Source organism: Lutra lutra, chromosome 10 (assembly GCF_902655055.1).
Source record: "Lutra lutra chromosome 10, mLutLut1.2, whole genome shotgun sequence".
Classification (NCBI taxonomy): domain Eukaryota; kingdom Metazoa; phylum Chordata; class Mammalia; order Carnivora; family Mustelidae; genus Lutra; species Lutra lutra.
In genome coordinates this window covers 46954888-46982862 of record NC_062287.1, presented here as the reverse complement: position 1 = coordinate 46982862, position 27975 = coordinate 46954888, and the positions used below count along the sequence as shown (strand labels likewise).

General features: G+C 39.8%; 1 protein-coding gene across 10 annotated transcripts in view; it reads right to left on the bottom strand.

The window, feature by feature from the left end:
- The window catches only part of DLG2 (discs large MAGUK scaffold protein 2), a 2065329-nt gene that overhangs the window by 438595 nt on the left and 1598759 nt on the right, over positions 1–27975 (bottom strand). For 9 of the 10 annotated variants that reach the window (XM_047691101.1, XM_047691090.1, XM_047691092.1 and 6 more), the window contains one exon: positions 255–410. The exons of the other annotated variant lie outside the window; for it this stretch is intronic. In XM_047691101.1, the coding sequence (XP_047547057.1) occupies positions 255–410 (156 nt within the window). The remainder of the gene's footprint in view (positions 1–254; positions 411–27975) is intronic. 10 annotated transcript variants of the gene reach the window in all.

Genomic DNA, 27975 nt, shown 5'->3' with positions numbered 1-27975 from the left:
CCTTATTAAAAATGCATGGGAACCAAGAACATTTGGAAAATCACGTGATCATGTCCGAGTGCTCTGTGATCACACTAAAAAGAAAAAAAAAGGCAATGTTCTTAATTCCTCCCATTGCACCAAAGAAGCAGAACATCTCTCCACTGAGGAAGATGTCAAGCTCCAGAGACATGAGCAGAGGTGGGTTCTACCCATTCATCCTTGTGGAAGCACATGCAATTTGAGAAGATGAAGTGAGGAAGCGCATGCAGTACCTGGTCATCTCAGAGTCAGGGAGCAGGCCTAGGTGGTAGTGGGGGTAGGGAGCTGAGAGAAGAAAGCTTTTGTCACACTCAACAGGGGAATAGTGCCTGGGAGAAGCAGGCTTATCACACAGTTTGTTCACAGTGCTGTAAACAGGTTCCGGAGGCCTGGTGACACAAGAGGAAGAGAGAGAGATGCACCGTTAGCAAACACACCCAACTGGGCAACCAGCTGCATTTCATCGTATGCACAAGTAAACGCCCAAAACAATGCCTTAGGCTTTGTTAGGCCTGAAGAAAAAGTCTTTTTAAGAAACGTCATCTCTGGGTAGAAATGAAAACTTCCGGCTGACATCAGGCATGATGAAAATTCAGATGCCTGATACCTCAACGGAGTCCTAGTCAGCTTTATAAAGGCCAAACCTTTCTGGATAACATTGTCTGAGGTGTCAAATTGTGGGATCCTCTGACATGGCTCCTTTGTAAACTTTAGTGTCACCTTAAGTATAAACTTTATAGAGACTTTCCTGACCCCACTAGCCAGGACATCCTGTTATTTTTCACATCACCCTGTCCATACTTCCTATTTTTTCTGAGCATGAAATAATCTTGTTTGTTTTGTTTAATTTATAATTATTACTCTCACTACACCATAAATTTTATGAGGACAAAAACTACATTTATTTTGTTAACTATTTAGAGTAGAGTCAGTCCACATTCCATAAATATTTGTTGTATTCACATATGCATGAATAAATTGACAAAACTTCACACATTCATGTAGCAATTTTGGGGGGGGGGGTGTTGGACTTACCGAGAAATCTAATTGCTTATACGATCTCAGTGTTTTATATATAAATTGCCCCCCCTCCCCCAACAATTAGTTACAGAGAGTCTTCTACCAAGAGGATAATCACTTTAGTAAAATTTCTACTAAATGAATTAATTGAGAGATACTAAAACATTACCTAAAATAGCAGTATCTTTCAGTTGTTACAAACATGGGAAGTAAGATCAGGTACATTTCAGCCCTAGCTTTTGCCAAATGTGCATATATTACGAAGTCCTTGGTTATTAAAAAAAAAAATATCTCACAACTCTGTACCCCACTCTTTTAACATATGGTCTGAAACTGCTGCCAGTATCTTCCAGTTAAGGTTAAGAATTGAAAGATCCAAATTCAAATGCAAGAACTATCGGGCAGTCTGGGTAGGAAGGCAAGGAGCAGGTCAGCAAATAGGGCAATGTCCACAAGGCCAGATCCAGGTGTGAGCGCCCCTTGGGTCCATGAGACATCAGAGGCAGCAAGTGGTGGCCGCCATATCCCTGATCAAAGGTACAGGAAGTACAGGTGGTGAACTTAGTGAGGGCATAGTTCGTGTTTCTATAGCTCCCGAAGTGGTCCCTAGTGTCTTATAGTTGCTCAGTCAATGCTTCTTAAACAGAGCAGGGGAGAAAAGAGGATAATCAAAGCATTAAAAATGAACTTTACCTACTTTATAGTATTACTGTGGGCCAGTCGGGGCTTAGACACACTATCTAGAGAATTAGTATCTTCCCTAAGACAAAGCCTTCCACAACATAGCAAGGGATGCCTTCCTTGATCTGTTTGTTTTCAACAACACAGTAGAGGGGCTGAGGAGTGGACAGGAGGAATCCAGAGGCTTATTTTGTCATTCAAAAAACTATCTCAGTGGTAAGATGAGGTGCTTTGTAATGGAGCTGGCTTGTCCTATCCTAGTAGCTAATAAAATAACATTGACAAGAAGATTTTTAAGGCTTCCTCAATGAAATAGCCATTTTCCCCCCTCATTTTATGGAAGCTAGCATATATTCTTGTTCAGACAAGTGCTCCGTTTCCAGAAAAACCGAGTAAATTGGTCAATTTCTGTTTATCAATTATATAGAGTACACAAAATTCATAATGACAAACATTAAAAAAGGCAGCTGTAAGATTACTTTTAAAAAGTGCTTTTTATCAGTTTTTATAAGTAATTCACACTCTGTGAAGTGATGTAAAAGGAAAGATGCTTTCAGTTACCTACTGAAATACATCTTTTCAAATGGTCAGATTTGATACTGTTCTTGACCTTTTTGTGGGAGGAGTCTGTTTTTGCTTTGTTAATATACTCAGGTTTAGGAAGATTTATGTGTATTTCTGTGGTTCTGTAGAAACAAAGATCCATGATGCCAGTCTGATAAAGAAAATTGGCTTGGGAGATCACAATTTTGTCTGCACTGAAAATGGACTTATCCACACAAAACCTCATCTTGAAAAGGGCTTTGTATTAATGAGATACATAACTATCAATTAAATAAGCTATGAGGAGGAATGTACCAAACCTATGGGGATTTTTCTGCATAAGTGATCACAAGAGGACCTGATATTATACATTTTTGGCTCTATGATTGAGCTGCTGTGGCAGACACGGCTGGACTGCCTCCCAAACATCCATTTAGTTTTTTTCTTATTAAGAGTAAGCCAGGGGACACCTGGGTGGCTCAGTGGGTTAAGCCTCTGCCTTTGGCTCAGGTCATGGTCTCAGGGTCCTGGGATGGAGCCCTGCATTGGGCTCTCTGCTCAGCGGGGAGCCTCCTTCCACTTCTTTCTCTGCTTATCTCTCTACCTACTTGTGATCTCTCTCTGTCAAATAAATAAATAAAGTCTTAAAAAAAAAAAAAAAGAGTAAGCCAGCTTTCCACTAGTCACTTTTCCTATAGAAAAACTATTTCTCAGTCTCCCTTGTAGGTAGACGTGGCCCACTGAAAATGTTAAGCCCAATGTAATTGGAGCACAAGATTATGTGAGACTTCTCTGATAGCTGCTTATCGGGAAGCTGACTTGGCTAGCACCCCTGTGATTTTGCGCTTTCCCATCTCCTCCCTTTGCTTACCTGGAACCTGGATATAAGGGCTGGAGCTTCAATAGTCATCTTGGACCATGAAGCAAACTTGAGAATAAAAAGAATACAGATAGGGGAGCATAATGGTCATTGTGTCACAGATGATAAGGAATTACACTATTCCACTTCCAGACTTTCTGCCTCTGTATTTCTTTTATGAGAGATAAAGTATGTTTATGCTAGTGTCATTTTTTTTTGTTATAAATGGGACTTAATTTTAACAGATACCCACAAAACGTAAGATTGATAACAGAATACAAAGAAATAACTATAGATTGGGTTTACCAAAAGGGGCTAATATATCGAATTATGTTAGAAGTCCATCTGACAAGGGCACCTGGGTGGGTCAGTGGGTTAAGCCTCTGCCTTTGGCTCAGGTCATGATCTCAGGGTCCTGGGATCGAGCCCCGGATCGGGCTCTCTCCTTCCCTCCTCTCTCTCTCTTCCTGCCTCACTGCCTACTTGTGATCTCTCTCTCTCTCTCTCTCTCTCTGTTAAATAAATAAGATCTTTAAAAAAAAATAAAAAAAAGAAGTCCATCTGACACCTTTTGTATACACAGAAAAATAGAAAGAATGCTATTTTCTGGTTTTATTGAGAGCCTGTTTAAAGAACTCACTGCATCTTTTTTAACAAATATTATATATATAAAATGGTAACTGATTTAAACTGCCAGCACAGGGCTTAAGAATAAAGGAATTGATGACTTCTTTGAGGTCATAAAATATTCTCATGATGATGTCATTTCAGTTAACATTGTGCCTTCTGCCTTGTAGGGCTGATTTAATTTTCTCAGGCTGCTATTGATTTGGCAGACCAAGAAAATGATGTTACCAATTTTCTTCTAGTCTTTTTACCTCAGTAGAACTGTATTTTGAAACAAATTATCAGAATCAGATCTGGCTAATACATATATTAAGGAAAAAGATCCTACTTGGGTTGCACTCAGCAAAATGAAGAGGAAAAAACTTTCTCTGAACACTACAATAAATTCAAGATAATAAAAACTAGGCCCTGTACATTGTTCAGTGTTGAACTCTTAAGACCTTTACTTCTATCCTTTTGGAATCATTTTATGGACATATTAGTTCATGACTTCATGACTCCCTTGTTTTAGTAAGATTTGGTGTTGGAGGCAAGCTTAGATAACTTGAAATTTAGATGAAGGACCTTGTATCTTTGCCTACGGTCACTTCCAAATTTTTACATGGTGGATGGATTCCTTGCCTAGGCTTAATTACTCATGACTCAAAGTCTGATCAAAGCAGAGATACAATTATTACAGCTGCAGACTCATTTATACCTATCATTCGGACTTTCACCCTGAATTTATTTACAAGTCATTTTGTGCAGTCACTGACTACTGAGTGGACATTTCAAATCCAGCTTAATTGTGAAAACACTTGCTATCTCAGAAGATGGGTAGATGAAAAACACCAAAAGTAACAGAACACCTGACAAACCTGACAGAGCCTTCTTGTAAGATTCATAATGTCCTCTTGCAACCAAACAACTAAATTAAAAAGATTGGTGAGACTGTCCTTCCAAGTAGTGTAAAAATGGAGTTATATTTGAAGATTTCTGCCTGCTAGATTCACTAAGTTCCTAGGATTCTATTGTGTATAATGTACTATATAGGCCACAGTACAATATCCAGTCAGTACTATAACAAGCTACAGTCTGAGCACAGGAAATAGCAATATAGAACGTACTTGAGAAGTGTTTCTTGGAATAAATGGATTTTTTTTTTTAAACTATTCTCCACTGAGAGCAATGAAAGAAGATTTCTGGCTCTTTCAAGGAAGCCCTAAGTTATGCTGAATTTTCTAACTCCATTTAGAATTTTAGGACATCATTAATTACCATAGGTTATCCAGAAGGAAACCCCAATGGTGTGAGAAATTACTGTCTTTAGGTACTTCGCGTGCACGGTTCACCCCCTCTAGAGGGCCAGGTTTCCTACACCTGCAAGCCTGCCCGCGGTTCCTGTGAGAGTCACCCCACCAGCTCAGGGCACAGACACAGCTCAGGCCTGAGTTCCAGAAGTCCTAATGCCAGCAGTCAGCATTCTTAGTATTTCCCTGCAGTGACATTCTCTGTGACCTCTCCGCCAGACAGACAAGAAATGCCAATTTATGAGCTGTCACTGGGATCTGGGTAGCAGGAACAGATGCCACCATCACTTCCCATTTATTCAGTAAAGAAGTGCCACAGGGAAATGACTTTAGGCAGTGTGAATCAGCCAGTCACAAACTGAAGGAGCCTGTTTATCCCATTATAAACCTCCAGAGTTGCCCAGGTCAGGAGGTAATGAATATGGAAATCCAGTCTGTGGTACCTCCTGTCTCTCCTCTTTCTATAAATGCCCCCAGGAAGGGGGGAAAAGAGTTAGAGATATGAGTGTAATCTCTAAGTGAATTTATAAACAAATCATTTATTTTGCTGCCCACTTATCAGGGGCCATAGATAAATGGCTTTGTAGTCTCTAGTGTTCAGCCATCAGCATTTATTTGCATATCTATGGGTTTATAATTGCAGGCTCTTATAGCATATAATTAGCACACCCTGGCCCTCTGTGACCCCTCTTCTCTGAACTCCATTAGCACTTGCTATTTGTTCAGCTTCCTTGGCATTTTCAGTTGCTAATCTGCAAAGATAGTGTAGAGGGAGGTGCTTCGTCCAACCCTCTCCTAAGTAAAACCACCCCAACTGCAACTGCCTCTTCCCATTTGTCCCATGGACTCCCACCCAATTCAGTTCCCTACTCAGCCAAAGCTGTTTAAACCAGGACTGGGACTCTGATTCTGCAACCGTGACCTGTAGGATCTGTAGAGTAGTTCTGGGGGGCAGGGGAAGCATAAGCCATTTGGATTCTGCTCCTGAATATGAATCAAGGAGCAGAAAAAGAAATGGTCAGCTTTTAGCATGAGGGAAGGATGCAGACATGTACAGGGTAGCTGTGGCTGTGTCTACTAATTAGAGTGAAACTTCCCAAGTTTCAGAGCGAAGCTTCCCAAATTTTGTTGCTAAAGTGTCTAGAGGTTCCTTGAATCCAGAAAACAGTCTGTGTTCCCTCTTTAAGGGACTTATTAGGGCTCATGCTATTAAATTTCTCTCCTGGCTCCCATATGACATCAGATGCATAATGAAAATCAACTACCACCTCCCACAGTACTCCTTCCCTGGAGCTTAGGTCACATCGCTTGCTTACAATCAAACGAGTGAAAATAAAACAGACACTCTGCTTGTTTTTACTATTGTTTTTAGATCCCCTCAACTAAATTATGCCACTCAAAGACAAAAGATAAAACCTTGGACCCCTATGTAATTCCATAGTCCCTGAGACCAATGCCTAACTGATCCTGTCTTTTATTTATTATGGGTTCTTTTGTATTATCTTCTAAAACACTGCATTAAAATATTATCTTAATTGCAGAGTTTTTTGGTGCCCCCTTAAATTTTGTGCCTGACGTGGTACTTCACTTGCCTCACCCTAGTCCTTGTCCTGTCTGTACCAGAGACAAAAAATGTTTAATGTAGGGGTGACAGTCATTGTTAGTACTTATCTGTGTGGCACCTGAAGACAGGTCAAATGGATAGGACTTCCTTCCCTTAGAAGTAACAAGAGTGACTCACACCCTATTGAGTTTTCCATTCTCCATAAAAGGGACTGCTTTTTTCAAAGCCCACCTTTGGGACCTCACCTCATTATACTGTCATTTTTGGTGCACCGGCCTCCTTCCTTCTCTGATTATTAGCTCTCAGAGGATCAGGCCCAAATCTCATTTATCTTTGTTTCTATATTGCTTTCCTGCAATATGCAAGAATATATGAGTGAAATACTGTCATAGGAAAGAAACAAAGCTACGGGGGTAGGGGAAGGGACCGATATTTTTTATTCTTTCTCCCTGAGCTAGAATTAAAAGGAAGAGTCTAAAATTACAGAAGGGAAGGATTTGAGTTATATATTTGTATGCTTTTGACCATAAATCTGTCATAAAGAAAGATATGGATGAATCTGCAAACTGCTCAGATCTTCCAGGCCTCCCCCTGCTGCAGCCTCCCCTGGACACTCTGAAGGTAGCATCCAGCCCCATGCAGGAAACACAACCAAACTACATAAATGAATGGCAGCTGGGATGCCAAATGCTCAGGTGCCTAAGCATCTGGTATACCGTTTGGCATAATTTGGAGGAAAAGGTTTTGTTTTTTAACCTTACGAGAGTGCCTCATGTTCCCCTTTACACATAATGCAGTGTTTTGGGGCCAAGGATTTAGAGAAGTCAGCAAAAAGGGTTGAATTCTAGGCCTGGGCTAATAGGTCTTAAGGGCAGAATTCTGGGGAGCCTAAAAGTAGTGGTTTTGAAGAAAAGAGAATATAGGACCGGCTGTGAACTGTGTGGAGTAACAGGTGAACCGGGCATTATAACAAGAAGGATTAAAGAAGAAGCAGACTTCTCTTACACTGAGTGTTAAGCAGAAAAGGGTCAGCCATTTGGTGAAGGTGCTGTAAGAACTCAAGTACAACACAGAGAGATGTGGCGAATGACTTGGTCTAGGTGATGTGTGAACGCTCATCCATCTCCCTCATTCTAAGCACCATCAGGATTCCACCTTTCATTAGAGGCCTTCTTGCACTATACTTGCTTTTCTGAAATGTGGCTTCTTTCTTGTAATGATATTAAAAAGCCTTCTCTACATAGCAACGAAGTTGTTAAGCTATAAAATTATACGTAGAGGTAAACTATTATAGAACAGTGTGGTAAGTGCAAAGAAACAGAGCTAGGTTTGACTGTGGCTTTTCTAAATTTTACCCTGTGTGGTCTGTGGTTTTTCAACTTCCCTGAACCCCGACATTCTCATCTGTAAAGTGGGCACAGTAAGGTCAGCCTGAGAGGGACATAAAGCACGTAGCTCAGTGCATGGGATGCACTGTGAATTTACCAAATAGCAGTCAATCTTTTCTTTTAAAATAAATTTGACAGGCAACCATTGTGTAAAAGTCCAAGGTATGCAGTCCATTACCGTGATACATTTATATATTGTAATATGACTGCCGATGTGCTGGTATTTACATTACATAATTATAGTACAGTATTACTGTCTCTATCCATTATACTGAGCATCAGATCTCTACCACTTATTTACTACTCATTACCAGTTTGTACCCTTAAATACTACCACTCTTATCCTATCCACCCCCACCATCTCTTGGTATTCACCATTTTACTCTGTTTTTCATCTTTTTTTGAGTGGGGGAGAGGTAGATGAGAAGGGAGACAGAGAATCTTAAGCAGGCTCCATACCCAGTGTGCGGCTCCATCTCACCATCCTGAGATCATGACCTGAGCCAAAATCAAGAGCTGGATGCTTAACTGACTGAGCCACCTCACTACCTCACTCTGTTTTTATTTATTTATTTTTAAATTATGTTCAGTTATCCACCTTACTGTTTTTTTATCTTGTTTATCACTTTCAGGCACTTGTGCTCACAGGGCTTCCTAGCCACTGAGAATACTGCTCCCCATCAGGCAGTTCATGTATTAGCCCGTTAATGTCACGTGGATTCTGTACGAGAGTAGAACAAAGGAAGCAACAATCTGTGGTTTTCAATATCACCAAAGGCACTGCATAATGTTGCTTTTTAAAGACTCACTTTTGCTTCCGATCTGGAAAAGATAATTGGTCATCTACCATAACCCTCGGGGCTGATGCTCCCTTTGTATGAACCTCTCAATTATTTTCATTGTCTCTAACAACAAAGCTCCAGCTCAAACTCCTAATTTGTGCCTGCACCTTCATAATGATTTGCTTTCCTCTATGACTCACAGCTGTGGTGCCATATCAAATTGTTGGGCCATAAGTAATTTGTTATTAGCAATAGTCTATGTACCATGATCTAAATACTTATTAAAGTAGGATCAATTAATGATTTTCTCTGTATAAGCATCATTCTCAGTTATATTTTACTATGTTTGTTTATTGAGGAGAGAAATGGCAGTCTATAAGCTATACCATTTAAAGTCATTTTGAAACTTTTCAATTTATTAAGGTGCTTTATTTTTTCAGAAGAATGTTTGAGTTTCAATAAAATTGGTCTCCCATGACTGTGGATTATAAATGGTTCCTGCAATGTTTTTTTTTTTTTTTGGTTTTTTTTTGAAATTAGAATTTGGAAGTCAATGACCCTGACAACGGTGTCTATAATAGAAGTAATTCCAAAAAGGACCAGAATCACCATACCTTGGTATTGGGTAAGTGTGTCCAGTTATAGTAGTATTTTTATGGCATTCTGAAAGATGTTGAAACAAATACTGTCCAAAATGCACAAGCCCAAGAATAATGGCTAGACCAAGGTTTTGACATGTGAATTATTTGAGCAAGGTTTACTATGCCCTATCACAGTGTTTAAATTCTTTTAGTTTTATAAATCTAAAGTTTTTTTTTTCTTTTTAGTTGAACTCCAGGGATAAAATGTAAATCTACCAAAAAAGTAGGTTAATAGGCAGTTAGCATCCTGATGGAAAAGAATTTTTTTTCTTTTTCTTTTTTTTTTTTTTACTAGGCTCTATGCTCAGTTGGGAGCCCAACGTGAGGCGTGAACTCACGACCCTGAGATCAAGACTTGAGCTGAGACCAAGAGTCAGACACTTAACTGACTGAGCCACTGAGGTACCTTGGAAAAAAAAATTTTATGTATAAAATAAATGAAAGAAGTCATATAAATGATGAAAGATTTGACTACATGACAATTGAAAGTAAAAAAAGTCATACTTTTGCTAAAGTAAAAAAAGACATAAGCCATAAGTTGGTAAAGCATCTTCTCAAATACATCTATTAATATTTTTAAGATGCTCTACAACTCTATAAGATAAACCATAAATTTTCAATAGAAAATAGACAAAGGCATTTAGCATCCAATCACAAAAGAAAACACACAAACAACAAATAGATACACAAATATAAATGTTTAATCTACTAGGAATAAAAGTAGTACAAATAAAATGCTCTGCCTCCCCTTTGCCTGTTTAAAAATCAAGAGGATTTTAAAATCAATAAATCACAATTTAGTTGTGATATGGTGAGCTAGACACTCATATTGCTGGTGTCATGGAGTGTTCAACTCCCTTACAACATTCCAAGAAAGCAATCTGGCAACGTATTTCAGAAGTTTTAGAAGTAATCCTGCCCCGTGGTTCAGCAATTCTACCTCTAGTGTGTAATCCTAGTAAGAAAATAAAAATTGTGGACATAGGGTTCCATGAGAGAGAAAGCCACCGTGTTTTGTTATAAAAGAAAGAACAAAAGTAAACAATCAGAACGTCCAAAAAATAGACAAAAAAGTGTGTAATGTGAGATATAGTCACATGATGGTTTCTTGTCCAGCCATTTAAGATTCACGAAAAATTCTAATGATACAGGAAAATGGTTTCCTTTATCAGGCTGAATAAAAGTGTAATATGGAATTGTATATTGGATTGTGGGGACAGTGGGAGTGGAAAAAACCTAGTTCTCTTAAAGAGCCTAAACTAAGAAGACAGGAAAGAAAAGGCTGTGGAGAGTAAGGATTGTACCCAGGGTGGGGGTGGGGTGAACGAGGGCCTTCTAGGAAGTGGTAATGAATAACACATGCAAAGTTAAAGGGGAATCTAAACACATGTCCCATTCAGGAAGTTTAAAAAGGCTTGAGTAGGAGACAAACTTGTAAAGGTAGGCAGGTCTTGAGCACAAGTCTAAAATCTACCAGTGACAGAAAGCCATGGAGGTTAGTGCTCTCCGCACTGAATGCAATGAGAGTTCAATCATCTGTACTGTTCATTTTACATTCATCCATTTATTTCATCTATATTTACCAAAAACCTCCCCTGTACCAGGCCCAGAGAGAGGTAATATATGAGTGTGTGTGTGTGTGTGTGTGTGTGTAGTGAATAAGATAAAATGTTCCCTCTGCTAATTGAGCAAAATCTTGTTTGCAAGGAAATTGGATTGCTAGCAGCAGAGAGAATCATTTGAGCTAGTGCAGGGGATAGGACATATGTGCACGGGCATTCAGGAGAAGTTGAACTGGTGGAGCTCCGGAAGATGGGATACAGTGAACTGTTTCAACTCTAGAGCTTTCCCGTCAAGATGATGCCTTTCCTCTTTGTGCTACTTCCTTCTCTCTCTAGCCATGACCTTCTTTAACTGATACTTTATAAATGAGATACTCTCTACCCCATTGTTCCTGCTGCTCTTATTTCTGCTCCCTAATAACACCAACCTGCACACAACTCACGATAGACCCTTTTCATCATTACCTATTAGCTTCATTTTTCACTGACAGGTGTTCATTCAGGCTGCCTTTTAATTAAAAATTCCTGAGAGGACTCAATAGACCCAGCTCACTGAACCAGTTGCCGGGCACTGGCTAGCCTCTGGATTAGGATCCTTCGGGTCAAGTACACACCCTGTTCATTTGCTGGGGGATGAGCCACCTGACCCTTTCGGTTTTACCCTTCCAACAGGGATGTACAGAGGGCACAGCGGTCTGAGGTGAGCCAGGCATTCCACTGGTATTCTTAGATTTGACCTGAAGGGTAACTGAACACATCTTTGTTATTTCTGGCCAGTACTATTCAAAAATGGTATAGAGAAAGAAAGGGTCGTTTCTTTTGGATACAAATTTGGAAACAGAAAAGTCTGAAGACTTTAAAAAAAAATATGGGGAACATCACAAATGTCCCCAAAAGAAGGCTCAAAGCTTAATTATCTCCCCAGGGCACCCCATTTTTTTTTTGACGGGATTCATACGGTTTTATTGTTTGTATGCTACAATCTCTGGTAGCAGAAACGGCAATTTGAGTAAGAGCTCAGAGTAGAAACCCCTATCCCCAAGGACATTGAATATATGTGGTTTCACAGCTCCAGGGAACCCCCACCTTCCCATACAGCTGCTCGTCCCCATCAGGAGAACCCCGTCAGGGACAGCGGGAGCAGGGAGGGCAGGGGGAGCCGGACAAGAGCCCAGGCCAGGCCGCCCTCTCCCCGCCGGGTGCACCAGCCCTGGCAGAGAGTCCGCAAGCCGGGGCTGAGCAGAGGCGGAAGAGGAAAGGCCGAAGAGAGCAGAGTGAAGGCTGCTTTTTTGGGGGAGGGCAGGTGGGAGGCGAGTGTGTCCGTGGGTGCCCCATTATTATTGTGATAATAAAGCATAATCTTATGGAACAAAACATTTACCTCTACAATAGTTTTCTTTTCTCAGAGACTCCAAAATTATTTATACCTATAACATCTAAACCAGAGGTTTCTGGATCTGATAAGATCTTGAGGTTTTAAAGTCACACCTACATAAAAATTTCTAAACACATTTAGCCAAATCGTATCTTTGAAAATAGAATGCAAAATCTTAATTCTGCTATCTACTTCTGTATGCCAATTTTACATTATTAATACAGAGTCTGTAGGGGAGAAAATACTTTACGCCTTAACTGAAAGAAAGCTCAGCTTGAGTACAACAGCAGCTCCTAGGAGGAAAAAAAATAATGTTCAAATATAATTCTGTATTTATCAACAGGAAGGGTGAGGCGGCTTTAACCAAATCACTTAGATGGATTTCTTTTCCAATCCTTTGCAATGGTCCGTTTTCCTCTATTTCATGCAGCTGTTACACCATTTACTCTTCTGGGCCTGTTACTGCAAGCAGGTTATAAAGATTGCTTTATGGCCAGGGAGAGAGGATAAAACATCCATAAGAACAAGAGACAGCTATAGCATTGCTCACTAGGGAGAGGACCACCCACTAAGGGTTTCAGGCCAAGACACAGACTAAGGTCCTAAATTCCCTCCAGCTGATGCTTCATATTTCTTCAAAATTTACACATATTGATCCTTCTCCCAATCCTGTATTTGTATATGTAAATATATCAGGTGTTCCTAGTTCCTAAGAAGGGTCTTGCTCCCATTTTCTCCCAAAACCTTCTGATGTATACCTGATTATAAATTTTTCTGCTTTCTAAACTCCCATACTGCCACTTGGTTTTGTACTCTGTTGTATTTTAAATGATAAAAGTAACAACTACGTACACATATCTTGGGAATTTACTAGGAGGCAGGCCCTGTGTTACATATGCTTTATAGATTCTACATCCTGTAATTCTCCCATAGATCCTAAGATGTATATAATAATAGTATCTGCAAGGCTTAGCACTACTTGTCTCCCCTCACGTGGCTGACTTGTTTGGGGTGGGGCTGGGCTAGGAACCCAAGTCGTCTGGCTGCAAAGTCTGGGTGTGTAACCACTGTGCTGTCTTTTTTCTAGCATAAACTTTCCTCCAAGGGTCTACCTGTATTGTTGGTCATCTTGGCAATTATAGCCCCTCTTTTAAAGACAGTAGAGGATAGAATAAAGAGAGCAAGCTGTTGAGTCTGATTGTCTGGACTTAAGTTTCAGCCCTATTATGTTTGCAAGCCATGTGATAATGGGCAATTTGTTTACCGCTAAGCCTCAGTTTCTCCTCCTGTGAGCAAGAACAGTGCCTTCAGAGTATTACGTGAAATGATGCTTGAATACCATTTAGCACAGTGCCTGACAGGCACTCAGTAAATGCCATGACCATCACAGGAATCAGAACATGAAATCTGGCAGGAACCTGGTTTATATGCCCATTTCTAGTGATTTTTGTGGATGAAAATTCATTCTTAAGAGATGATTTTCTCATATGATGACAAAATCATGTTTACAGTCATGCCCAGGGTTGTCAGATACAGCAAATAAGAACAAAGAATGTTCAGTTAAATCTGAATTTTTAGTTAACAATGAATAATTTTTAATATAAATGTTAATACTGCCTGGGACATATTTATACTAAAGACCTACGCATTGTTTATTGTTGCTGAAATTCAAATTTAACTGGACGTCATTCCTTGATCGGGCAGCCAGCTGGCTCCTTTGCCATTGAGCTTTTGTCAATGGCCAGTATTCTGCCTTATAACACATTCATTCAAACTGTGGTGCAGTTTACATTTTTATTCTGATGCTCCTTTTGTTTTCCTGCATTAAGTCAGCAAATGTGCTTCATTTATTTTTGTACACCCAGTACTCAACATTACATTTCTGTGTCTGTGCCCGAGTTTATATCTATGTCCAAATCTATATGCAGATGCTTAATTTTAGATACAAATTTGCTCTCGATCACAATATATATATATTATTATGCTATTGCTTTTATTTTTTCCATTTACATCTTCTGACAGACATCTTTCTAAGTTAGCACACACAGCACCATCTACATTTTCTCTAATAGCTGTGAAGACCCTTCTCACACACTGGTGCTGGTGTATGTATAAACAGCTGAACCTATGACCCAGAAATTTCACTGCCAGGAATCCGTCCTATGAAACTGAGTACAACAGGTGTACCTAAATTATCATTGTCACAAAGTCTGTGAAAGCAAAACACTGGAAAAGCCACGTATGTTCATTTGTATTGAACAGACATGTAGGTATTAAAAATATTGCTGTGTGAGATCTGATGACATGGAAAGATATGCACAACATATAATTAACTGAAGAAAACAGGTGAAAACAGTGTATGCAGTGTAACCCAGTTTTTGTAAACAATAAAAAAAATGAAATATGATCCCAATTTTATAGAACAGAGAATGAGAAAAAAAATTGGAAGCATACGCCAGAGCATTTGCTGAACAGCATTTCTGGGAAGTATGTTCACGTTAGATTTTTATTTTCTCTCAATATTACATGTTTTCTAAATGACTTTTAAAGGACATTAGAAATTGTTCATTGTAGAAACTGAGCATCTGCACAGGAATCTGCCATGAATCAGCCTATGTAGCATATACTGCCAATTTCATGAAAAGCAGATCTGTATGCCTACATGTATATCTGGAAAAGTCAACTGGCATGCTAATGGTGCTTTCTCTGAGTGGTGGGATTATAAGTAATTTTGATTTCCTTGATTATATTTTCCTGTATTTTTAAATTACTATTTAAACATATATATATATATATATATATATATATATATATGTGTGTGTGTGTGTATATATATATATATATTTTTTTTTTTTTTCTAGTCCACAAGACTATTAGGGATTTATGTTGGCTCTTGTGCAATTAAGCCCCAGAAATTGACATATTCTCAAACAAGTCAGAAATAAAAAAATAAGTTTTCCCACTTTAGGGGTAGTTTTTCTTTAATATTTTCTTTAATATTGAGCAACTTTCATTTCTATGCAATACATAGCTACTAACAAGGTATTACATGAGTGGCAATGCAGCATTATGAATAACTGGTTGGGACTAACACGATGGCTTAACTGGCATCACCATTTTTACTGTTTAAAAGTGTCAGAATCTCAAATGTCTTCAGTTATGCAAATATGTTCATTTATTAAGAGGATCCCAGTTAAGATTTAGTCTACTTCAGGGAAACCATGTGCTAGCCAGAATTCTTTTATAGAAGTGATGATAATTAAAACAAATCAACAACTATAGTCTTTTTTTTAAAAAAGACTATAGTCTTTTTTTTTAACTAATGCATTTATTCATTCATCTAACATCTATTTATGGATTTAGAGAACATACAGGGAGGCTATGAACACAGTGGATAGAGCATGAGCTCACAGGCAACACAACCTGGGTATGAATACTGTTCTGCTGCTTACTTAGCTGTGTGACTGGGGAAGTTACTTAAGGTGCCAGAATTTTGGCTGTCTTATATAGAAAGGGATTTACCTTAAAATCTACCTTATAGGCCTGCTGTGAGATTAAATGAGATAATCTATGCAAAGCTTTAACAAAGCACAGCCATATGGTAGGTGCTTAGTCAATAGCTATTTTCATGTACTAATCTAGGTGATGTGGACGATAAATCACTGACCCAGACACAGATGCCTTCCTCAAGCCTCATTTTGTCTTGGAGAGGCTGTGTGTGTGTGTGTGTGTGTGTGTGTGTGTAGTAAAGGAGAGCAAAACTGGTTAACCATGATGGGAGGGAAAGACAGACTGCCTTGGGAATTCAGATTAAAACAAAATGATATCCAGCAGGGAGCATCTTCTCAGGGGGTACTGGAGCTGGGCCAGGACCAGTGGGTAGGACTGAAACACATGAAAATGAAGAGGGAGGTGGTTGAGGGAAGCCTATTTGGTCAAGGGCATTGGGCAGGGTGGCTGGTAAAGCCCGTTAGTTACCTGTGTAGGTTGATCAGAGCATGGAGGCACAAAGGAGGAAAGTATTGAGATATTATGAAAATGTAACAATGTACAACATACAAACCCATTTATAGGAGAACTTCTATTTTAATAAACTCTCAACTCTTGGGGATATTAAATGGATTATGGGTGTCTGAGGAATTTTACACATATTTAGTCTCTTACGTAGTGACACTTTTAGTGAAACACAGACCAAGTTGAGTCCCAACTCTACGATGTATTAGCTGTGCATTTTTATTTGCTCAAAGATTTTATTTTTTTTGACACCAAGAGAGAGTACAGGCAGAGAGGGAGAAGCAGACTTTCCACTGAGCAGAGAGGCTGATGCTGGGCTCGATCCCAGGACCCTGAGATCATGACCTAACCTGAAGGCAGACGCTTAACCCACTGAGTCACCCAGGCGCCCCTAGCTGTGCATATTTAGACAAGCTACTTAATCTTTCTCATTTTCAGACCTGTGCAATTGTGAGAGATAGCACATGACAGCACTATTGTGAAAATGAATAGGAAAAAAGTATCCAAATGACTTATCAGAATGCTTGAGATTGGCAGAACCCAGCCAACATTAATCAGACTCACCAGACTATTCTCCTCACCATTTCCTAAACCTCCTCTCCCTCTCTGTCAAACACAGTTTTGAGATTGTCATTCCGATCACACTCCTGCTCACGCTTTGAGGAGTTTTAAGTGAGAGCTCTCCTTGTATGCTGTTGGTTGAGTAAGAGAACAAGTCACACAAAATGATGAGATGCCTTGCATTGGGGTCACTCTGGGGAGAGGACTCCTGGCTTATCTGGAGGATCCAGAGAGATCGTGACTGGACCAGTACATCTCATTTTCTCATGAAAATGAGAGCTGCTTGTCAACGAACTACTATAATGAATGAAGATACAGTAACAGAAATCAGATGGAGGAGAGTTTTCTTTTCCTTTTTTAAAACTACCAATAATGCTAAACCCTCCAACTCCTCCATCTAACCAATCCAGAAAACATTTGGCAGATGGGAGAAGGTTCGAACGTTGTATTCTGATCACAGCTATTTGGTATCTGTGATAGGTCTGTGAGATGATGAACAGCGAGTCCTAACTCTGACATGCATTTTGCCATAAGGATATCGTCTGTTCTGCTGTAACGCGGTAGGGAGCCATGTATTTGAGGAACTTAGAATTATCTAACATACCTATATAAAAACATTTGTTTCACAGAAAAGGGGGATTAGGGAACAGAGCATTTCTGAATTGCACTAACATAAGACGCTTTTTCTTTCTTTCTTTTTGAAATTTATTGAGTTGGGGCAGAGGGAGAGAAACTCGAGCAGACTCCTTACTGAGTGCAGAGTCCAACACAGGGCCCGATCTCACACCCCGGAGATCATGACCCGAGCGGAAACCAAGAGTCAGATGCTTAACCAACTGAGCCACGCAGGTGCCCCAATAGACTAATTTGTGTTTTGAACTCACTATGCCTTTTTCTCCCCAAGTTGGTAGCAGATATTTGGATGCTTGTGTTTCCTTGTCTCACTGGAGACAGGTATACAGAAGGGAACGCACGATTTCCCAGAGACTCTCTTCCCAGTTTTCATTCTTCACAAATCTGAGCTCCTAAAAGACTGACATTCAGGGAGGAAATTAAGAAAGGCAGGCAGAATAGAAGCCTATTATTAGATGTCATTTGACTTGAAGGAAATAATGTGTCATTTTTTTAAAGGTATGTTTATAGCTGCAATAGCCAGCAATTTTAATGATAAAGTCTGAACAAACTCTGCTTCGGGTAACCTTGCTTAAGAGTAATACCATTTCGGAGGAGTCAAGATGGCGGAGAAGTAGCAGGCTGAGACTACTTCAGGTAGCGGGAGATCAGCTAGATAGCTTATCTAAAGATTGCAAACTCCTACAAATCCAACGGGAGATCGAAGAGAAGAAGAACAACAACTCTAGAAACAGAAAATCAACCACTTTCTGAAAGGTAGGACTGGCAGAGAAGTGAATCCAAAGCGACGGGAGGATAGACCGCGGGGGGAGGGGCCGGCTCCCGGCAAGCAGCGGAGCAACGGAGCACAAAATCAGGACTTTTAAAAGTCTGTTCCGCTGAGGGACATCACTCCAGAGGCTTAACCGCGGTGAAGCCTGCGCGGGGTCAGCGTGGCCTCAGATCCAGCAGGGTCACAGAAGGATCGGGGGTGTCTGAGTGTCACAGAGGTTACAGGTATTAGAATGGGGAAGCCGGCTACAGAGACAGAGCCGAGGAGTGAGCTCTAAGCTCGGGGTTACCTTGAACCGGTCGCAGGCTCGGTCAGCTCAGAGCACGGCCGGAGGCGAGGGTGACGGGAGTCATTGGGCGCTGTGCTCTGAGGGCTCACTGAGGAGTGGGGCCCCGGGCTCTCGGCTCCTCCGGGCCAGAGACTGGGAGGCTGCCATCTTCATTCCCGCCCTCCGGAACTCTACGGAAAGCGCTCAGGGAACAAAAGCTCCCGAAAGCGAACCCTAGCGGATAACGTAGACCGGCCCCCAGTAAGGGCGGTGCAACTCCGCCTGGGGCAAAGACACTTGGGAATCACTACAACAAGGCCCTCCCCCAGAAGATCAACAAGAAACCGGCCAGGACCAAGTTCGTCTACCAAGGAGTGCAGTTTCAATACCAAGGAGAGCAGCTTCTGAATTCCAGAGGAGGAGAAAGCAAAGCACAGAACTCATGGCTTTCTCCCCATGATTCTTTAGCCTTGCAGTTAATTTTTTTTATTTTTTTCTTCTTTTTCAATTTTTTTTTCTCCTCTTCTGTTAAATTTTTTTAACTTTTACCGTTTTCTTTTTTAACGTTTTTTAAATAGTTTATCTAATATATATATATATATATTTTCCTTTTTATATTTTTTCTTTATTGGTTTTCTTTTTTTAATTTCTTTTTTTTTTTTCTTTCTGAACCTCTTTTTATCCCCTTTCTCCCCCCTCACGATTTGGGATCTCTTCTGATTTGGCTAAAGCATATTTTCCTGGGGTTGTTGCCACCCTTTTAGTATTTTACTTGCTCCTTCATATACTCTTATCTGGACAAAATTACAAGGCAGAAAAATTCACAAAAAAAAGAACAAGAAGCAGTAGGGACCTAATCAATACAGACATTGGTAATATGTCAGATATAGAGTTCAGAATGATGATTCTCAAGGTTCTAGCCGGGCTCGAAAAAGGCATGGAAGATATTAAAGCAACCCTCTCGGGAGATATAAAAGCCCTTTCTGGAGAAATAAAAGAACTAAAATCTAACCAAGTTGAAATCAAAAAAGCTATTAATGAGGTGCAATCAAAAATGGAGGCTCTCACTGCTTGGATAAATGAGGCAGAAGAAAGAATTAGCGATATAGAAGACCAAATGACAGAGAATAAAGAAGCTGAGCAAAAGAGGGACAAACAGCTACTGGACCACGAGGGGAGAATTCGACAGATAAGTGACACCATAAGACGAAACAACATTAGAATAAATGGGATTCTAGAAGAAGAAGAAACAGAGAGGGGAGCAGAAGGTATATTGGAGAGAATTTCCCCAATATGGCAAAGGGAACAAGCATCAAAATCCAGGAGCTTCAGAGAACCCCCCTCAAAATCAATAAGAATAGGTCCACACCCCATCACCTAATAGTAAAATTTACAAGTCTTAGTGACAAAGAAAAGATCCTGAAAGCAGCCCGGGAAAAGAAGTCTGTAATGTACAATGGTAAAAATATTAGATTGTCAGCAGACTTATCCACAGAGACCTGGCAGGCCAGAAAGAGCTGGCATGATATATTCAGAGTACTAAATGAGAAAAACATGCAGCCAAGAATACTATATCCAGCTAGGCTATCATTGAAAATAGAAGGAGAGATTAAAAGCTTCCAGGACAAACAAAAACTGAAAGAATTTGCAAATACCAAACCAGCTCTACAGGAAATATTGAACGGGGTCCTCTAAGCAGAGAGAGACCCTAAAAGAAGTAGATCAGAAAGAAACAAGGACAATATATACAATAACAGACACCTTACAGGCAATACAATGGCACTAAATTCATATCTCTCAATACTTACCTTGAATGTTAATGGGCTAAATGCCCCAATCAAAAGACACAGGGTATCAGAATGGATAAAAAAATAAAACCCATCCATATGCTGTCTACAAGAAACTCATTTTAAACCCGAAGACACCTCCAGATTTAAAGTGAGGGGGTGGAAAAGAATTTATCATGCTAATGGACATCAGAAGAAAGCAGGAGTGACAATCCTTATATCAGATCAATTAGATTTTAAGCCAAAGACTATAATAAGAGATGAGGAAGGACACTATATCATACTCAAAGGATCTGTCCAACAAGAAGATCTAACAATTTTAAATATCTATGCCCCTAACGTGGGAGCAGCCAACTATATAAACCAGTTAATAACAAAATCAAAGAAACACATCAAGAATATTACAATAATAGTAGGGGCCTTTAACACTCCCCTCACTGAAATGGACAGATCATCCAAGCAAAAGATCAACAAGGAAATAAAAGCCTTAAATGACACACTGGACCAGATGGACATCACAGATATATTCAGAACATTTCATTCCAAAGCAACAGAATATACATTCTTCTCTAGTGCACATGGAACATTCTCCAGAATAGATCACATTCTTGGTCCTAAGTCAGGTCTCAACCAGTATCAAAAGATTGGGATCATTCCCTGCATATTTTCAGACCACAATGCTCTGAAGCTAGAACACAATCACAAGAGGAAATTTGGAAAGAACCCAAATACATGGAGACTAAACAGCATCCTTCTAAAGAATGAATGGGTCAACCAGGAAATTAAAGAAGAATTGAGAAAATTCATGGAAACAAATGATAATGAAAACAAAACAGTTCAAAACCTGTGGGACACAGCAAAGGCAGTCCTGAGAGGAAAATACATAGCGGTACAAACCTTTCTCAAGAAACAAGAAAGGTCTCAGGTACACAACCTAACCCTACACCTAAAAGAGCTGGAGAAAGAACAAGAAAGAAACCCTAAACCAAGCAGGAGAAGAGAAATCATAAAATTCAGAGCAGAAATCAATGAAATAGAAACCAAAAAAACAATAGAACAAATCAACGAAACTAGGAGCTGGTTCTTTGAAAGAATTAATAAGATTGATAAACCCCTGGCCAGACTTATCAAAAAGAAAAGAGAAAGGACCCAAATAAGTAAAATCATGAATGAAAGAGGAGAGATCACAACGAACACCAAAGAAATACAGACAATTATAAGAACATACTATGAGCAACTCTACGCCAACAAATTTGACAATCTGGAAGAAATGGATGCATTCCTAGAGACATATAAACTACCACAACTGAACCAGGAAGAAATAGAAAGCCTGAACAGACCCATAACCAGTAAGGAGATTGAAACAGTCATCAAAAATCTCCAAATAAACAGAAGCCCAGGGCCAGATGGCTTCCCGGGGGAATTCTACCAAACATTTAAAGAAGAACTAATTCCTATTCTCCTGAAACTGTTCCAAAAAATAGAAATAGAAGGAAAACTTCCAAACTCATTTTATGAGGCCAGCATCACCTTGATCCCAAAATCAGACAAGGATCCCATCAAAAAAGAGAACTACAGACCAATATCCTTGATGAACACAGATGCAAAAATTCTCGCCAAAATACTAGCCAATAGGATTCAACAGTACATTAAAAGGATTATTCACCACGACCATGTGGGATTTATTCCAGGGCTGCAAGGTTGGTTCAACATCTGCAAATCAATCAATGTGATACAACACATTAATAAAAGAAAGAACAAGAATCATAGGATACTCTCCATAGATGCTGAAAAAGCATTTGACAAAGTACAGCATCCCTTCCTGATCAAAATTCTTCAAAGTGTAGGGATAGACAGCACATACCTCAATATTATCAAAGCCATCTATGAAAAACCCACCGCAAATATCATTCTCAATGGAGAAAAACTGAAAGCTTTTCCGCTAAGGTCAGGAACACGGCAGGGATGTCCGTTATCACCACTGCTATTCAACATAGTACTAGAAGTCCTAGCCTCAGCAATCAGACAACAAAAGGAAATTAAAGGCATCCAAATCGGCAAAGAAGAAGTCAAACTATCACTCTTCGCAGATGATATGATACTCTATGTGGAAAACCCAAAAGACTCCACTCCAAAACTGCTAGAACTTGTACAGGAATTCAGTAAAGTGTCAGGATATAAAATCAATGCACAGAAATCAGTTGCATTTCTCTACACCAACAACAAGACAGAAGAAAGAGAAATTAAGGAGTCCATCCCATTTACAATTGCACCCAAAACTATAAGATACCTAGGAATAAACCTAACCAAAGAGACGAAGAATCTATACTCAGAAAACTATAAAGTACTCATGAAAGAAATTGAGGAAGACACAAAGAAATGGAAAAATGTTCCATGCTCCTGGATTGGAAGAATAAATATTGTGAAAATGTCTATGCTACCTAAAGCAATCTACACATTTAATGCAATTCCTATCAAAGTACCATCCATTTTTTTCAAAGAAATGGAACAAATAATCCTAAAATTTATATGGAACCAGAAAAGACCTCGAATAGCCAAAGGAATATTGAAAAAGGAAGCCAAAGTTGGTGGCATCACAATTCCGGACTTCAAGCTCTATTACAAAGCTGTCATCATCAAGACAGCATGGTACTGGCACAAAAACAGACACATAGATCAATGGAACAGAATAGAGAGCCCAGAAATGGACCCTCAACTCTATGGTCAACTCATCTTCGACAAAGCAGGAAAGAATGTCCAATGGAAAAAAGACAGCCTCTTCAATAAATGGTGTTGGGAAAATTGGACAGCCACATGCAGAAAAATGAAATTGGATCATTTCCTTACACCACACACGAAAATAGACTCAAAATGGATGAAGGATCTCAATGTGAGAAAGGAATCCATCAAAATCTTTGAGGAGAACACAGGCAGCAATCTCTTCGACCTCAGCCACAGCAACATCTTCCTAGGAACATCACCAAAGGCAAGGGAAGCAAGGGCAAAAATGAACTATTGGGATTTTATCAAGATCAAAAGCTTTTGCACAGCAAAGGAAACAGTTAACAAAACCAAAAGACAACTGACAGAATGGGAGAAGAAGATATTTGCAAATGACATATCAGATAAAGGGCTAGTGTCCAAAATCTATAAAGAACTTAGCAAACTCAACACCCAAAGAACAAATAATCCAATCAAGAAATGGGCAGAGGACATGAACAGACATTTCTGCAAAGAAGACATCCAGATGGCCAACAGACACATGAAAAAGTGCTCCATATCATTCGGCATCAGGGAAATACAAATCAAAACCACAATGAGGTATCACCTCACACCAGTCAGAATGGCTAAAATTAACAAGTCAGGAAATGACAGATGCTGGCGAGGATGCGTAGAAAGGGGAACCCTCCTACACTGTTGGTGGGAATGCAAGCTGGTGCAACCACTCTGGAAAACAGCATGGAGGTTCCTCAAAATGTTGAAAAAGAACTACCCTATGACCCAGCAATTGCACTGCTGGGTAAATACCCTAAAGATACAAATGTAGTGATCCGAAGGGGCACATGCACCCGAATGTTTATAGCAGCAATGTCTACAATAGCCAAACTATGGAAAGAACCTAGATGTCCATCAACAGACGAATGGGTAAAGAAGATGTGGTATATATACACAATGGAATACTATGCAGCCATCAAAAGAAATGAAATCTTGCCATTTGCGACGACGTGGATGGATCTAGCGGGTATCATGCTTAGCGAAATAAGTCAATCGGAGAAAGACAACTATCATATGATCTCCCTGATATGAGGGAGAGGAGATGCAACATGGGGGGTTAAGGGGGTAGGAGAAGAATAAATGTAACAAGATGGGATTGGGAGGGAGACAAACCATAAGTGACTCTTAATCTCACAAAACAAACTGAGGGTTGATGGGGGGAGGGGGGTTGGGAGAGGGGGCGTGGGGTTATGGACATTGGGGAGGGTATGTGCTATAGTGAGTGCTGTGAAGTATGTAAACCTGGCAAGTCACAGACCTGTACCCCTGGGGATAAAAATATATTATATGTTTATAAAAAATAAAATTAAAAAAAAAGAGTAATACTATTTCTTTTCACAGTGTCACTAATACTGTCATTGTTTTAGGGTTATCCAGTTTTTTTTAAAAAAGATTAATTTATTTATTTGACAGAGATCACAAGTAGCAGAAAGGCAGGCAGGGGAAGCAGGCTCCCTGCTGAGCAGAGAGCCCAACGCGGGGCTCGATCCCAGGACCCTGAGATCATGTCCTGAGCCAAAGGCAGAGGCTTAACCCACTGAGCCACCCAGGCACCTGGGTTATCCAATGTTTTATGAAAATTAACACTATCGGGAAAATGCCTGGCCATGATTTCGCCCAGTGTGCTCCCTTTTGCTTTCACTGCTGGTCATCTGATTTTTCTGAAGTCAAAGACATGAATTTAAGCCAGTGGTTGCCAAACCTCCCTGTGCATCAGAATCACCTGTGAGGGTTTTGGTTCTGTTTTTAGTATTAATATCTGAGTTCTATCCTTGGACACACAGATTCGGTAGATCTGGGGTATGACTCAGGATTCTGCGTTTACACAAGTTTTGCAGGTGACTGATAGGCGGTCAGAGTTTGGAACTACAATTTTAGACAGCAGACCTGTTCTTTTTGAGAAAGGTATGAACTAGTCACATTCCTGAATTGTATTATGTTCCATTATTGTAGAAAACAAGTATTGCTATACAATTTTTGACACAATATTCAGCTAATAAATGTTATAATCTCTATATAGAGTATAAATATTAATTTTTTAAGGGAAGGTAAGAAATAGTACCTCTTATTATTTTACCATATCTATGTGTCTATCTATCTAACTTAATTTACTTTTCGTAAGCAGAATTTAACCAAGTATTTCTCTCTAAACTATAAAGACAATGATTCTGGGGAAAATCTAACTTTGCTTTAGTCAGGTAGATCACATTTTCAGTGTGAGTTTCATACTCACTTGCAACTTATACATAGCTCCCCTCAGTTCTCACAAATTTAAATTTCGCCTTACCTAATTATGGTCACTTCCAACATCATATGGATTTAGATTTATAGTATAGGTAAAACTATACCCAACCATACATGATCCAATTTAATATTACACACTGAAGCCATGGAATCAGCGCTACCTCTGGGAACTGCAAAGCATCATTACATGTTGCTGGCATATACTTGGTTTCTGTGTTCAAGTCATGAAAGTATGCAAAAGTACATTTATTTTAAAAGTTGTATAGTGCCTGCATAGTAAATCTGAGTATTTGGAAAGGTATACGTTTATGTTTACTGAACTTTCTAGAATTTTTAAATTTAGATTATTTAAATTAAAAAATCATTTTAAGGGCGCCTGGGTGGCTCAGTGGGTTAAGCCGCTGCCTTCGGCTCAGGTCATGATCTCAGGGTCCTGGGATCGAGCCCCGAGTCAGGCTCTCTGCTCAGCAGGGAGCCTGCTTCCTCCTCTCTCTCTGCCTGCCTCTCTGCCTGCTTGTGATCTCTCTCTGTCAAAAAAAAAAAAAAAAAATCTAAAAATCATTTTAATATGTAGGCTTTTCTTTTTTTTTTTTAATTTTATTTATTCATTTGACAGACAGAGATCACAAGTAGGCAGAGAGGCAGGCAGAGAGAGAGGAAGGGAAGGAGGCTCCCTGCTGAGCAGAGAACAGGTGGGGCTTGATCCCAGGACCTTGAGATCATGACCTGAGCAGAAGGCAGAGACTTTAACCACCAAGCCACCCAGGCACCCCTGTAGGCTTTTTGTTTTACAGAACTTTTATAGACAGGCTTGGTTTTGAGTAGATTATTTTTAATTGGGATCAATACATATTTTTTTATTAACATATAATATTTTATTTGTTTCAGGGGTACAGGTCTGTGATCAATACATGTTTTTAAAAGACAATGAAATATAAAGGAAACATGACTAAATCAATATAAAGTCTAAAAATCTACCCTTTAAGGCAAGTGTAAAGATTATGCAAATCTATATTTATTATGCTAGCTGGAATCAAATCTTCCCTTCATTCATCCCCGAATCTCATCTACCATCCCCAAACAGCAATGCTATTATCACAGGGGCAGCCAGGCCTACAAGCACCACGGTGCCATGGTGCCCAGGACTGAAAGTCAGGGGGAATAATAATAATTATTATAGTAATAATAATGATAACGATAATAAACAGCTAACCTGAATCCAACATATTTTAGGCCAGGCTCTGTTCAAAGTGTTTCACATAGACTACTTCATTTACTCCCAATAATAACCCATGGTACTGGCATTTTTGGGGAAACGGGCACAGAGAGGTTATATAAGTCATCCAAGGTCAAACAGTTAAGTGGGGAACCCAGAGTTATTCTGACCCCAGAATCTGAGCTCTTCACCCAGGTGCTGCCATGCTGCTCCATTCTGCATTTGTCACCTACTTTCTATTTATTGTAGGAGAAATCACAGAATCTCTATCATCTCAGATTCCCAGTCTGTTAAACAGGCACAACAATGCTCTCCGCCCATTTTGTGTGGCATTCTAAAAACTAAATGAGAAATAGGAAAGTGCCATACTAGGCGGCTCTAAGGGTCTACTAATACTATTATAAATTCAGAGCAAGGCCTCCCATAATTGGCTTTGAAATCTCTGGCTGTCACATTTACTTCAGCTGTTTCATTCTGCCTTCATCCCTCCTCAAGATGGTAAATGAAACTTTAGAAAAAGATTAAGGGGATAAAACACTTAAAGCAAAATATCAGGCACCAATGGATTAGGTGACAGCATTTCGCTTAGGACACAGTTTACATGAGAAAGGATTTACATTGTTCTGCTTCAGGGTCAATCTAATTTAAAAACATCAAGGAGGAGGTTGGTATTTAGATCTTTACACAGAGACACATACGCTCACAGGGTCTTCTAAGGTCTTTCAGTGAGGACTTAAAATGTTCATTAAAGCAACCATATGGGGTCTGGTGTTATAGCTGGAATGACAGGAATTTAAGGACTGAGCCCCTGCCTGGAACTGTACTGTTCAGGAGGCCTCCCTTCTCCCTGAGAAATGCTGACTTCCTCCCCCAAATAGGCTGTAAGTATTGCTGGGTATGGGCCGTGATAGAAAACTTTATTTCCACCTCCACAGACAGAAACAACAACAAAGATGAACTTGAAGCATAGAGGAGATTCGAGAAATCCTAAAGCTAATAATGCTACCTGTGTAGTGCAGCAAACATTGCCAGACTCTGAGGTTAGTTTGCATCCTGATCCTGTTATATACCAGCTGCATGACCTTTAAGAGCACAAGAGATTCTGGAACCAGACTGACTGAGCTTGGACTCTAGCTTTCTAATTACCAGATCCCACTGCTTAATTAGCATCTCACTTGGTTGCCTTGTAGACAGTGCACATTTAGCACTTTCCAGAACTCTTTTTTTCTTTTTTAAATTTTTTAAATTTATTTTCAGCATAACAGTATTCATTGTTTTTGCACCACACCCAGTGCTCCATGCAATCCGTGCCCTCTCCAATACCCACCACCTGGTTCCCCCACCCTCCCACCC